Source organism: Emys orbicularis, chromosome 1 (assembly GCF_028017835.1).
Source record: "Emys orbicularis isolate rEmyOrb1 chromosome 1, rEmyOrb1.hap1, whole genome shotgun sequence".
NCBI classification, from domain to species: domain Eukaryota; kingdom Metazoa; phylum Chordata; order Testudines; family Emydidae; genus Emys; species Emys orbicularis.
Window position 1 is genome coordinate 212050118 of NC_088683.1, and position 15283 is coordinate 212065400.

The following is a 15283-nucleotide window of genomic DNA, read 5'->3' on the forward strand; positions in this document are numbered from 1 at the left end:
GAAAAAAGGAGACTAAGGGGGATATGATAGAGGTATATAAAATCATGAGTGCTGTGGAAAAAGTGAATAAGGAAAAGGTATTTACTTGTTCCCATAATATAAGAACTAGGGGCCACCAAATAAAATGAATGGGCAGCAGGTTTAAAACAAATAAAAGGAAGTTCTTCTTCACACAGCGCACAGTCAACCTGTGGAACTCCTTGCCTGAGGAGGTTGTGAAGGTTAGGACTATAACAGTGTTTAAAAGAGAACTAGATAAATTCATGGAGGTTAAGTCCATTAATGGCTATTAGCCAGGATGGGTAAGGAATGGTGTCCCTAGCCTCTTTTTGTCAGAGGGTGGAGATGGATGGCAGGAGAGAGATCACTTGATCATTACCTGTTAGCATCACTCCCTCTGGGACACCTGGCATTGGCCACTGTCGGCAGACAGGATACTGGGCTGGATGGACCTTTGACCTGACCCAGTATGGCCATTCTTATATTCTTAGAGCAAAGACCAGTGTGGAAACTTAAACACCCTGTCTTAGTCCTGTCCTGACCTCTGGTTTTCAGAAGGTGATATGCAGGGCCATTCACAGTGAGAGACATAGCAGAATCACATGGGTTTAATGAAGATGCTGCTCTTTCATTTATCTTGTGAAAGTTTTCTTGAGCAGTTAATTATAATTTCTTCTCTGACCCTCCTAATCTCAGATTGCAATCTGCTTCATTCTTATAGAATAAAAACATTAAAAGAAAAGAAAACTAAGTTACAGGGAAAAATTATGAGACAAGGTGGGTGAGGTAACATCTTTTATTGGACCAACTTCTGTTTGGTGGGAGAGACAAGCTTTCGAGCCACACAGAGCTCTGTGTGGCTTGAAAGCTTGTCCCTCTCACCAATAGAATTTGATCTAATAAAAGATGCTACTTCACCTACCTTGTCTCTCTAATTTCCTGGGACCCACACAACTACAACTATACTGCATAGGGAAGATTTGTGTTACTTGACATTGTTTCCTGGCAGGAGAAGTCAATAAAATTCTGAGTTGGAATTTTGGGTCTTCAGCACTCTTCAGATCATAGTAACCCTAGGAAGTCCCTTAAATCCCAAAAGAGAAATAGGAGGAAATCTTTGGTGCTTTTATTGTCATTGTCTGAGTTGAGAAAACATATGGAAGGACTTATTTAGATCCTAATCCTGCAAAGACTTAAGCGTGGTTGTAAAGTTGTGCATGTGAAAAGACCCACTGAAGTCAGTGTGACAACTCATATGTGTAAGGTTATGCATATGCTTTTAAAGGATCCAGGTCTTAGTTGTAAGCCGTTTGGGGTGTGGATAGTCTTCTATGGTGGTAGTATAGTGCCCAGCACAAAGGGCTTTAATTTTGATTGGGGCCTCTGAGCGTTACTGTAAAACACATAAGAACAAGGGCGGGACCAAGCTTTGGTATAGTGTTGTATTTCATGCACTCATTTAAAATGCAAATGCTCAGTTTGCCTGTGTCTGGAAATAAGCTTTATCTGGAGCTCTGTACACCTTGTCCTCTCCTGATATTCGTCTCCAGTCATTGTAAATAAAGGGTATTTCTGTGTTACTTAGTACAAGTCCAGCTCACAGTGAATCAGCTGAATCAAAGCAGATAGTACGTTGTGTTCAGTATCCTTTAGTGAATAGCTCTGAGAATTTAGACTTTATAGGCCCTGGATTGACACTTTTATTTGGGCTGGGCTCCCCAAAAAGCAAATCATTTAAAAGAAACAGATACAAAAATCATTAAATTTGTGGTAGAGTTGTGTGTGTGTGTGTGTGTGTGTGTGCGCGCGCGCGCGCGCGCCCGGGGGGGGGGGGGGGGCATGTAGCCGAGAGGACTCACCCCTGCGGCGCCTCCTGCTGATCTCTCAGGGAATTAGCTGGATTTCCAGCCCAGAGCGCCCTCTGCAGGCCAGTGATCCACTACTGCTTGGCCCCCATGTCCCTCCCTGGACTCCAGTGCCCTGTTAGCTGGGGTGCTGCCCCCTGGCAGTACCCCCACAATTCTGGGTCTCCCCCTCCCAGGGGAACCCCCACCCACTATCCCCACTTCACCTCAGAATATGGCTACTGCCAGTCACCGTCTAGCCCCCGCTCACTGGGGCAGACTGCAGTGTACACACCATTCATTACTGGCAAAGGGGGGGTTTGGACCTGCTGCCTTTGCCTACCCCTAGCTACCCCTCTGTAGCCCCCGTACCTGTCCTGGCCTTTATCAAGGCCTGCAGCCTGGGGGTTCTCTAGGCTGGAGCTCCCCAGCTCCTCTAGCCTTTCCCCAGCCCTGTTCCACTCTAGGTACCTTTCCTAGCTTCTAAGCAGCCACCCCCTTCTCCCTCAACAAGCAGAGGGAGACTGTTTGGGCTCCTGGTACACAGCCTTTTTATACAGGCCAGCTGTGGCCTGATTGGGGTGTGGCCCAGCTGCAGCCACTTCCCAATCAGCCCAGCTTAGCAGCTCCCAGCCACAACCTTCCCTTCAGGGCAGGAGTGGGGTAACCACCCCGCTACAGAGCAGTATGTATTTGTGCTATGAATTAATTGTTGCTTATTAAGGGCTACATTATCAGAGAATAGTGCAAGGTTTAGCCATGAACCATGCTCCTGACATCTCTCTGCCCAGCTCCTTGTTTTTTCATCCCTCTGCCAATCAGAGCTTCTGGGATGGGGCCAGCTTTCACAGCACTTCCTCTGTGCTGGGGAGTGGAACGTCACACCTCTGCCCCATTTGCGTGGCTAGCTCTATCACGCTGTCCTTTTGGCAGTATCCTCGCCTGTTTCCCTATTTTATGTATTTTCTGCATATGTGACGTAAGTGCGGTTGAGTTGCTAGCTCATAGTTCTACAAATATCTGATCAAGTAGGGTAGAAGGTAGTTTATAATTGATAAGATGAAATAAGATCATGTACAGTAGTTGGACATAGACAGTGATGCAATAAATACTACCTTCAGTATGACTCCAATAAGACAATGCTGTGGAAAGGTACTTCAGAGATTACAGAGATTTGTATAGTACCAGCATTGTGCTAGGTATTCTGCAGAACGGTAGGAAAGAAATGGTCTCTTCCCTAAAGAGTTAAAATTTAGGTAATTTCTAAAACAGTTTCTTGAGTAGTGTTGAGTTCATGTTAAACTGTATGGAATTAATATCAGCATCACAAGTTGAGTATATGTTAGTACATCACCTAATTTCACAGAACTCTTAATTACATTAAATACTCAGCTTTTAATTGACTGTTTTGCTTTATTTTTCTATTTAATTTATTTGTTTCTTGCTAACAGAAATTTGATGGTGAATATCACTGGTGGAAAATTATCAGAACATGAAATTATGACTATTGGACGTCATTACAGTGAGCAAAATGAGTTTGAAATGGACATCAATTTCCTTCTTGCAGTGGCTCAAGAACAGCTAAAGAAAAATAGCATTGAGAATTTCGGACAACTGTCTGCTACCTTTGTATACAATGACCGTGAAAAGTAAGATTGCTGTATTTAATTCAAGCTAATAATTGACTCTTTTTTTTTTTTTTTTAGCTGGTTCACGATTTGATAAAATTCTATGTGGAGACCCAGGTTCTGTCTCTCTCTTGCCTAGCATATCATGAATGCATTCAAAGGATCTGGTTTCTGGTAGGAGCCACTTGAGGATGGATGAGAACTAGACTGCTTCTCTGTCCTCTTTTTTTCTTTCTGATTTGCTGATGGAGTCTCCATCATTTCAAATGTATTGAGTAGCCTGTGAAATAGTTATGTTCCTGGCCCTGCCACCATAGAAAAACTTTTTTTTAATATAGGAGGAAAAATAGACATTTAACAAAAAATAAAAAATCTGGGATTTTTATTGAATTCAAAATAATCACTTACATAAATTGTTTGTCCTTCTGGTTTTGTGGGATCATAGATTTAGAATTAGAAATCTGTAAACGTATACCTTCCACCTGTGAAAGTCCATACATGTGACTTAGCCCTCTTCCCCTGAAGTATTTATGTGTGTAAAGTGTTGATGTTTTTCCTATTATGCAAAAGTGAAGTTTTGTGAAATACGATTTTCATTTTTACCTTTAGATTTTCAACCAGTTTTATATTATTTTCTTATTCACAAATACATGCATTTGAAATATGCATTTTGCTTCCATGTTGTTAAACCTGTGAAGATAGACAACATGAAGGATGTTTTTTCACTTCATTTTATATTTGTGCAGATGTGGGTTGCTGTCCCATGAGAAATGCAGGACTATTTGCAAGTCCTTCAGATTGCCATTGGCTGATGATCTTCTGCGAGCTTTGCTGACCATGTAAGTCAAGACCAGATAAAATGTTGTGTGTGAGTATAAGTCACTTGCACTATAATGTAATGTATGTTTAATGGTAGGTGAGTATTTAACATAAATTGTAGAAATATTTCCTAAGAATTTCAGCAGTTCACACAATTGGGTATGTGCTATGGTGCTGATTCTTTCCGTGCGCTTCTTTGAGTCTTCATACTGGTAAACATTTGCAATTAACAAGGAAGAGAATTGCAGCATTTTTGTCATTTTTGGTTGGCAGAAAAAATCATGTCGGGGGTGAAAGTAGAAATAGGGACTTACTGGTACGGGGCTGGATTGGGGCCGGCTCTGGCCCCCGGAAGGGGCGGGGCCTCGGGCGGAAGGGGCGGGGATGGGGGGTCAGAGCCAGCCCCGGCCCGCCCTGTACCGGTAAGTGCCTTCCCCATCCTCCGCCGGGGTAGCAGCGGCAGCTGGGGGCTCCCCTGCTTCTACCGCCCCGGCCCTTTAAATAGCCCCTGGAGCCCTGGGGTAGCGGTGGCGGGGCTCCGACAGCTATTTAAAGGGCCGGGGCCGTAGAGGCAGCGGGAGCCCCGGCCCTTTAAATAACCCCCGGAGCCCTGCTGCCACTACCCCAGGGCTCCAGCAGCGGGGCTCTGGCAGCAATTTAAAGGGCCTGGGGCTCCAGCCGCTGCTGGGAGCCCCAGGTCCTTTAAATTGCCACCTGGGGAAGCCGGGCCGCCCTGGTACAGCGCACTGGCTCTTGCCAGTACACCATACCGGGGCGTACCGACTTACTTTCACCTCTGAATCACCTAGGCTAAGCATGTACGCTGTGATTGAATAAGCTTACAGGAATTAACTACTAATGTTTATTGTCTGGGATAAATGGGTAGAGAATTCCCATTTTTACATTCACTTTCTCCGTGTATTGGTTTGGTGAAAAAACATAGTATCTCAAGAAGGTACACTATATATGATCTCAGAAAGATGCCATGATGAATAATGTGGAAAAGTTAATGAATCAAATAGATGGTATTACTATAGATACAACAGTCCTTCTTTGTTACCCCTATATTACTCTTGTTGTTCTTACCTGAAATATATATTTTAAGTTTTTTAGAAAAGGGAGAGAAATTATTGGCAAAAGCAGAATTTACATAATAGTTTCAGTATTTTTTCTTGGAGTGTGTAATTTGGTTGTACATATATTCTTTGAGGTAAGATCCTTGATCAGTCACACTGATCAGGACAAGAACAGAAAAGTACAAATGTTCAGTGCCGTTGTGTCAAGACTCTAGAGGGCAGAGTTCACAATAAAAACAGGTTTACCAGATGGTGATCTGAACACTCATCACAGATTGCTAGGCCTCCGCAGAATCATAGAAATGTTGGGCTGGAAGGGACCTTGAGAAGTCATCAAGTCCAGCCCCCTGCTCTGAAGCAGGGCTAAGCCAACTGGCCAACAGTCTACTTTATGAGTTTTAGAATATGGTCTTTGGTCCCTTCTTTTCTCCTACTAGAAGTCATTAAAAAAATTATTTTGAGGATATGGAGACCTCTTAACATCATGTAAAAAGCAGAAGGAGGTCTTATTTCTTGTCAGGAATAGATGCTTTCATGCATGCAAGCTTCTAGCTTTTAGCAGAATTTCAATGTATGCTTCAGGGATTTACCATTGAATGACAGGATTCTCTACAAACAGGAAGGTGAGGGAAAGTTTGACCACCTTTAAATCCTTAATGCCCAAATCTAGCCCTCCACACTTCACCAAGCTCACAGGATACTGCTTGGGGGAGAAACCTTTTAAAGTCACTCTTTACCTGCAAGTCTGCCTTAAGAAACCTAAGGCACCATTGTTTTTAAGCCCAGTTTGTCTATGGACCAAAAGCATTCGGAGGAGTTCCCTGTGGTAGCCAGATGGATGACTTCTATAAATTGCTGGCCATTCATCACTTCTGACAGTTGAGTCACAAGCATCAGTCAAAAGACGTATAAAATTCATTTTTTTAGAATTCCCACAAAGCTGTCCAGCACAAAAAGTGCATCGGGACAATTGGCATTTAGAGTTAGAATTTTGATAGTCTCAAAGGCTGTGATTGAATAGATGCAACTAGAGGAGGGATGAAGTGGAGTTTTCCTTTATTTACTAACTAACACCGAAGAAGAACTGACAGACCTGATACATTATAGGCATCAAAAATAAATATATCTTGTTTGGTATTAGGGAAAGCTTTTGAAAGTTGACAGCCTCTCTTATAAGGGGGGGGGAGGGTGTTGAATGGAGTCAGCTTCAAAAAAAAAATCCACCAAACCCCTTTCATTTAAAATTATTATTAAAATAATATACAAGCTTAGAAGACAAGGAGGATGCTTAATATCTATTGGAAGATCATTTCATTCTAAAAGTTGCTTTACATGATAAAGGACTGTGAGTAATTTTAGTGATAAGATAAAGATTCATTGCATTGAAAGATCTCAATGTATACAGTGAGTCCTTACATTACAGATAAGAGGAAAGTATTTAAATTTTTAAACAAAGGCTTGTGCAATTGGTAGCACTTAAGTAAGGATGTGTATTTAATAGTGACTTGTGTTTATTTGGGGTTTGTGGTCTGGAAGATGTTTCCTGTAGTGGATTTAATTGGAATTAATTTCCAGTTTATTGGGAGGCTTCAGACTCTACCTTGCAGGTAATAGGAGTGGTTGAAGGATATTTAGTATCTTGCCCTCCATCCCCCCGTTTCTCACGAAGGTTGAAACGTCATGAAACATCTAACACAGCAGCATTGCTGCTTATAAGCCAGTTTCGCTTCTGGAAAGTCCACTGTTTAATCTAAAGCAGTGCCGCTTATCACTGATGGCCCTTCACCTGTTTTTATGGATGAGGAATAATTTGATTTTTGTTTCCATGGGTATTTGTAATGAACATTTTGAATTTATTAAATGTAGTAAGGAGGAAAATGAGGCAAATCCCACAACACCGGCAGCTTTAGCTAATGCATTGGCTGGGGGTATATATCCTACAGCTTGCAGTTTTTTTCTGAGGTTAAACGATAAATAACTTATTGTTACTTTTTAAATAGAAAATTAAAAGTTAATACCCATAAATATCTATTATTTAACATTTGTATATAATACCACAGGTGTCCATGGCACTTATCAAACAGAGTAAGGATTTAGGCCACATTGAAGTAAATAGGAGTTTTGCCATTGGCTTCAATGAGCCCAAGATTTCTGTCCCAAAGAGCATCTCAATCTAAGCAAGTGAAGAGAGAATCCTGGCCAATAATGTGAAGTTACAGTGCATTGAAAGTACTAAGGCAATTCTTAGTGTCTCATTGGTATAAATATATTTTTTTAAATTACAGAGCAGGTGCAGATTTTTTACTATGATGTATTAAGATATGAAGAGGCTTCCTATTTGTTTCTACCAGTAAAATGCAACATTTATTATAGCATTTCTTTAAGTTTATGCAAACATACAAGGAACAATGAGCTTGTTTAATACACAAGCACAATTAAAATGCTTGAAAAATAAAATTTTGCATTTTGAAATTGTTGGTATTTTCTTTTGATCCTATTTTTATTTATTCACTGTGAACCTAACAGTGCACTAATTGACAATTAAAAAGGGCTTACAAACTAGAGACATGGTGAATGAGGAAAGATAAAATGGAGGAAAGGAAGCAGGTAGAGGGAATGTATGACAAAGGTTTCAAATATAAGATCATGAGTTAATTCATCAGTACTGCACACATCTTGTGGCTTTTTAAAAAACATATTGTAAGTTTTATGCTAAATAATTGCTATGGACACATCTAGGTGGTTTCTCTCAGCCCTGCTGCTGTGAGGTAGTTGTGGTGGGCTTCTAGGGCAGATGGAGGCTTGGCAGCTGTGACTCAGGAAAGCCTGTGGGGGCAACTGCCAGGCTGGGAGGGCAGGAGTGGGTGTACCTCTGGAACCCAATATCCCAAGTGGTTGCTCCTTGTGCCAGGAGGCCCACTCACTTAACTCCAAAATTTACTGTAATTCCTATATGGTATGAAGTGATGAACAAGACAGTAGAAGAGTGCATGCATCAAAGACGATCTTTATGCAAACTAGATGCATTTTGAGTAGAGCTGTGGAAAATGCAGCAACTTCAGTTTGCAGCTGTTTGCTGGATGTTTTTTAGTTCCATTGTTTAGCCCCCAAGTTTCCATGTGTGTATGAGCCAACACACAACGAAACCATTACGTTTTGCTTCAATTTTAATTTGAACAATGCAAAACTGATGATTTGTTTTTATATGGTACCACCCCGAGGGTCACACATTCCTCTGAGCACCCCACCTCCCCTGGCTTAACAGAAAGAGGGAGAAGACCTACAGGCATCTTTGATCCTCAGAAGGGCCAGAACAATGAGATTTGGGCCAGAATAATTCTCCCCCTAGAACTTCCCTCCCACAACAGGCCAGGATCTCTCTGCTTTTTTGCTATCTCTTGGTGCCTGTGCCCTGGTGACTTTTACCCAGCAACCTACCCTCAAATCTCTGTATATTTTGGGGGTGCTATGCTCCCTCCAGTAGGGTAGGCATAATTCCCCATCCACAACAAAAAAAGATCTTGAGGCAGACAGACAAACATTTTTTTGGTTTTTCAGTACCCTATGACAGACAGGTAGTGCAGTATACATTTATTGGGTACATGGTAATCAATATATTTACCACAGGTTTGCCACCAACATTACTTAGCTCATACTGACCAGTTGTACAAACCAGCTTGTGTTAGTCCTTTAATCTTTTCCTGTAACCAACTTAAACACTTATTCATACCCAGAATATACAGAAGCTATCAAACAAACTGAAGTAGCAGCACAGCATACTCGACAAATATTCCGTTAAGTCTAAGTGACAGAGTACTTTCTACGGCTATCAGATTAACATTTTAATAAAGTGTTTTTCAAAACAAAGGAACTTAAGCTCTGTAAATATTGCTATCTAGAAAAAGAACACTTGGGTTGCAACTTTCCTGGCTGGGAAAAAAATAATAATTTGTAAACAGGTTGGGTCACTCAGCACTACATTCTTACAAATTGATAAAGCAGGCTTCTACACGTTGGGGTAATCCAAGGTGAACACATTTTGCAGAGGCCACAAACAAGAGCTATCTGTCTTCTGCCAAAGAAAAGAAAATTGTTCTCCAAGTGTTGTGGGGAGGAATGAATCTTATAACATATTCTAACCTCAAATGCTTTGATGACGTTCTAGAGCTAAACTAAAGGGGGACAAGGTGTCAAGTGATCTTAGTTGTCTCCTTTTGGAAGAGGCAAATCTAACTTCCTTTATTACTGAAAAGCATTATAGTAGCTACTCATATTAACTCTGATCATTCAAATGTAGGGCATCTCTTTCCAGTCCATCTAGTACCTTTGGCTCCAAACTCATAACTCAAAAATAAGGCATCTCCTTATTCAAATTCACCTGTGTAAGCAGGTGCAGTCCATGGGAGTCAAGGGATTTGTATCCCCCTACTATATACCAGTATGATTTTGGAATATTTTACATAGCTGCCTAAATATGGATTTAGGAGCCTAATTTTCAGCACCCAGGCTTGAAAATTTTCACTCTAGTTAAGGGTATTAATTCAGAGACAGCATTCCTAGCTGTTCAGGGTGCTTTCACAGTCAGATCAAAGGACTTTGGCCCCAATCCAATGCTTGCTGAAGTCAGTGGGTGTCACTGGATTGCACCTATACAGTCCTAGATGAAAGTGGTCCAGTACAGGTTTAAGTAACTACATTCTTTCACTTTGCCTATATAAAAAAACCTGCTCGGTTAACTTGTACAACTCTGAGTCTGTGCTGTGGATTATATCTTGACTTTCCACAAACCAGCAAAAGGGCAACCTATATACTGAGAACATACACCTTCAAAGGTTCTAATTAATGAAGTTTTAGGATGTCAACATAATGTAGTACTCTAACTTTTTCTTCAGAGGGTTGAAAGCAATACTACAGGTTCGTAATAAAAACAAAACCAAATCACATATCATAAGGCTTATGAAATTCAATGCGTGTGCACCATAGATCATATTAAGATATATGTGCAATCAAAGGTTAATGCCAGTCAACTTTTATGGCACATGCTTGCTTCTTAATAAAAAAGTAGGAAGTATTTGTCCTGCTCGACTCAGCACTGGTGATCACAAAATGGGTGCGCTGAGCATTTTGGATGGGTGCTTATTTTTATGAAAGGAATATAAATCAAAGTAGCAAAAGAAACCAGATCAGCTGTATACTCTTGTGTCTATAGCACCAGCAAGTTCTCTTCTAAACATAAAGACAGGATTTTGCAGGGTGCCTCCAAGAACATTTTCACTCTTTATCCCAGAACGATAAGGCTTCCACTGATCATAACATTCGTGTGTTGAAGAAAAATTGGTTAATAGTCATATTTAAAAAATGAAATGAGTTGAACTCTAATAGACTTTAAAGACAATGAAAAGTCCTATGTGACAGACAATAATGAAGAGTAAAGTTTTATATGAAGTGTAATATATAGTACAATAGAGAGACATATTCTGCAGAGTCTTCTCCTTGGCCTGTTGTCCATTTTCTATATTTTTGAAATTAATTATCAAAAATGCAATTGTTGTGTGATGTAAAATATGGCAAAGTATATTAAAATATGTCACAATTGAATCAAAATATATATAAATATTCTGCTTTTAGGTTTGAAGATGGCAAGGAACAAGTAGATTATAAGAAGTTTGTCAATGGGCTGAATTGGAGAGAGAATCCAGTTCCGACTTTCCAGACAATAAAGGTTCCTATAAAGGTAAAGTTAAGACGTTTAAAACAAAAAAGCAGTGCACAAAACCTGAAAGCCCCTTTCATGCTGCCGCTGATGTCGTTCAGTCAAAACATATTCATATCATTGATTTATCCAACAAAGAATATCTGGGACTCAATCTTTATGGATCTTGTCTGGGTTTTTCGAGCAGTTTGTTTCTGTTGTGAAGGATTGGGCGAAGCAGAGAACCAGTGTAAGGCACGGGAACTCTGTAACTCTGTTGTGCACAGTGGATGCCACATCTCTAATGGATTTCTAGGGAAATACAGGAAGGAAAAGGGCTGTGCTGTCCTGTGAACAAGGGCGTGACTATCAGGTGCTCACCCTTTCTATTACACAAACCTTATGTTCAGAAGTCACAATTATCAGGAAAGTCTACAAACTCCACTGACATTGCAAAATGTACCTACAATTTTCTATAACTCTGTGGAAACTCGCACAGAATACACCACTTCCTTGGTAGGTAGTGGGAGTAGTGTGGAGAAATCAACTAATATGTCTCTGTCAGCCTAGTACTTAGGGTAAGTAAAAATGTCATTTCGGGAAACGGCAAAGATTAAGCTGACCTGGCTGTCTTGTGCTGGTGTGAGAATAGAATGGTTTAAAATAGCATTGTGCATAATCCAATCAAATTGATTTTTTTTAAATGTCATAGCAAAGAAATCCAAAGCATCTTAGCGCGCGTATAACATCGCTCTTCTGATCCAGCCCTTGACTGCTGATATTGAATGTGTTTCATTTAGTCTCCTCTGCTTCTACTGGTTTAGAAGCATAGGGTTCAGTGCATTTTAAATTCAGCAGCTGCATATTTTCACTAGTTATATGCAAGTGCTGTGTTTTCATCCTGACAGCATAGTGGCTTCACTACTTGCTCACTCTTCTGGAGCCTATAAAACTGTCTATAGGGGCTAGTGAGGGCACAGTGCTGCTGAGTTGCTAAGCTTTCCTTGGTGTCATTTTCTTGGACTCCTTAATTAGGAAAAAATTTCTTGTATGCATCTAATTAAGATCCTGTACATATTTTTACAACATCCACCTTATACTGGATATGTTTCAGATTTTAAAAGTGTGTGCTCCATGTTTCGATGAGGGCACTTTTTGAACAGGGAGTTCGGAATTCTACTCAAAGATAGTACTCAATGATTATGCTGTGATAGCATCCAGTGATGCTTGTCAGGATTAGGGCACTGTTGTACTAGGTGCTGTGCAAACAGACGTAGATGCAGTTTCCGACCCAAAGCACTTACAAAACTAAGAGGATGAGCACCATATGAAGGGGTGGTGATAAAAGAGGCAGAAAAATATACAAATATGTTGGCTTGTTATTTATTTCATATTTTTCTCCGAGCTGTATTGGCTGCTTGCCCAACTGCCTCAGACTAGCAATAGAGGACTGACTTATTTCTTGTAGGTGGTATGCCTGAAGTGAACCTTGAATAGGGGGTGGAGGACCTGAGTGGTAGTGAGGAGAGGCAGTGTGTTCAAGTTTGTAGTCGTAATAAGCCAATCAGTGGCTGTGATCACAGCTTGCCACTTTGCCTCACTGTTATCAGATGACAGTGTTTTGTAGGCATCGTGGCAGAGGTGATTTGAGGGAGGATTGGTTTTATGGATTTTGGCAGGGAATTTTTCCAGTGTACATGGGACAGCAAGGGAGAAAAGACAAAGGCATTTGTGAACCAGGACGTCAGTCAGGGTTGGCATCTTTAGTGGAACAAAGGCTGTGATCAATATAATAAAATATCAGGGATAATTTGGGCAGGGTTACACTGTAAAGGTCAGGAAAAGACATTTGTGTTTGCACTGGAGCCAGTGGAGGGGCTTACAGAAAGTGAGCTGACAGAGCTACAGGCTAGGAAGACCATCTTAGTGGCAGCACAGTGAACGGACTTGAGGGGAGCAAGGTTGCAGACAAGGTCAAAAAGATGGAAGTTGTTGGTTGTATTCTCATTTTATTATTTGCAGTACCGTAGTGCCTTAGAGTCTCAGTCCTGGACCAGGACCCCATTGTGCTAAGCACTTTGCAAACACAGAACAAAAAAACCCAACAACAATCCCTGCCCCAAGCCACAGAGGTGTATTTAGTTATCTGCTAGATAGGGGAATCACTTCTGTATTAATTGTTAAAAAAAAAAAGGCTGTAAATTACATAACATACTGAGATATCCTGAACTATAGTACATTAACAAATAAGTTAGTAAATTATGTCCAAATTGGCTGTGGTGGCATTATTTATTCAAATTATTATTTTGTTGGTTAGCTGTAATATATATATATAATAATGAATTTATTTTAGATGAGTACATTTTAATGAAAAGATGAGTAACAAAAGAAGAAAGAGAAGATACCAAAGGGAATGTAAATCCTTTTATTGATTCTTTGACTTTCTCAGCTGAATCTTTATCCGAGCTGTGATTTAATATGCACTACAGTAATTTTGTCTAGGTGTAAAATGATTATATTTGACAAACGAAAATTTCAGTTTGTATTCTTACTCAGTGATTTAGTCCTGAAGTTTTGATCTTCTAACTTCCCTTTCTTCTTCGTTTTGTCTACTAGTTTGAAAGCTGACAATCCCTACAGTGTCTTGTTCTCTTAGCTGACCTACATATCTTTGAAGTATAGGTGTCTAACTGAACAAAACAGTACACTAGTCTTTAATTTTTTTTTTTAATTGGGCAGAAGTGGAGATGGAGGGATATTTTTAATTAAAACTTCAGCAGCATTGATCAAAATCGATAATACCATATTCTTTAGGAAGATATGCTTTCCAAATTTTGTTTTTTTCCCACAGGTGATTTGCATGTAGAAATGAAATAACTTGCTTAACATTATTTTGTGACATTTCTAGTTATTTTTGTTTTCAAAATCGAGTTCTAAGTTTGTCCTCTTGTTTATCACTTTCAGTATGAAGATGACTGGAGTGGGCAGCCACCATCCCTTCCAGTGAAAAGGATCAAATATTTACCCCTAATACAGGATGTTTTTGGCACTGAAGAATAATCTGGTCTATGCAGGTCACTTCTTTTGAATTACTGTTGCAACTTCACCAAGCGTATCTGGACAGATACTGTAAACTTTCCTTAAAAAATAAAAGAATCACAGATGTAGATTTTATTGAATGTAAATGTCTTACTCCAATGTAGAAATATAGTTCATGTATTTTTGTAATTCTTTCAAAATACAAAGTACTGTACTGTAAGTACATGAGCACAAATAAAAATATCCTTTAAGCTGAGCTTCATGTTTGGTTATATGTAGAATGCACAAATATTCAGAAGTCTTACAGTGAGAATCAAATATAGCAAAGTGTGACTGACCCTAAACCATTCTCATCTGCAAACAAACAACAATTATCACTGACAACATTAAGTCAGACTATATCGGCACAATAATTTAATATTCTCTTCCATTTTTTTTCATGCTGCTTAGTTTTATGTTGATGTATCCTTGCTGAATCTAAAGAGTTGTTTATGTCAAAGCCAGTTAGTTTATGGAGGGGTTCTAGCAAAGCATAACATTTCCTGGTATCAGAGATAATTGCAGCCTACCCAATATAGAAGTAAATATCTTGCAAGTGTAACACAGAAACTCTGAGCTCTTGATTTTTGCTTTACATACAACCTAAATCGATCAATGTCAAAACTTATTTGGGGAATCTGTGTGAAATGAATTGGTGGTTTTATTCCAGTCTTAGTGAACGGGTGTCCTCAGTGTAAAACAGCAATTTCTTATCTGAAACGAATTGATACCCTGCTCATCGGTCAAGATTGTGATGATTAAGTGGAGTTCCTGTCAGTACTTTGTACGTATATAGCACTGTACGAGTTCAAAGCCATGTTTAGACATGACTTCCTTCATTATCACTGCAACCCTCTGAGCTGGTTTAAGAAGGGTGGGGAAGCTGAGGCAGAGACGTGGAGAGACTTGCCTGAGGCAATAGTGAGTCAGTAGAAGAACCGGGATAAGAACTCAGAAGGTCTGACTCTCAGCTCTGCACTAGTATTTTCTGGTTACTTTTGTGAAATTATCAAATTCTTTGACTGAGGATCACAGGTTTTTATCTCAAATTACAATTCAAGGAGAAGGACAAGTGCTTAATTTAGAAAGACAAATACTTAGTTTATTTTATGATTCTGTATTACAAACAAGTTTAATAGATTATTT

The 15283-nt window shown here is 39.8% G+C and overlaps 1 protein-coding gene across 1 annotated transcript in view; it reads left to right on the forward strand.

Moving 5' to 3' along the window:
* Positions 1-14119, forward strand: part of EFHC2 (EF-hand domain containing 2) — a 90511-nt gene extending 76392 nt beyond the window's left edge. The window contains exons 12-15 of the mRNA XM_065423368.1: positions 3296-3493; positions 4219-4311; positions 10996-11101; positions 14024-14119. Of these exons, the coding sequence (XP_065279440.1) occupies positions 3296-3493; positions 4219-4311; positions 10996-11101; positions 14024-14119 (493 nt within the window). The remainder of the gene's footprint in view (positions 1-3295; positions 3494-4218; positions 4312-10995; positions 11102-14023) is intronic.
* Positions 14120-15283: the final 1164 nt, after the last annotated feature.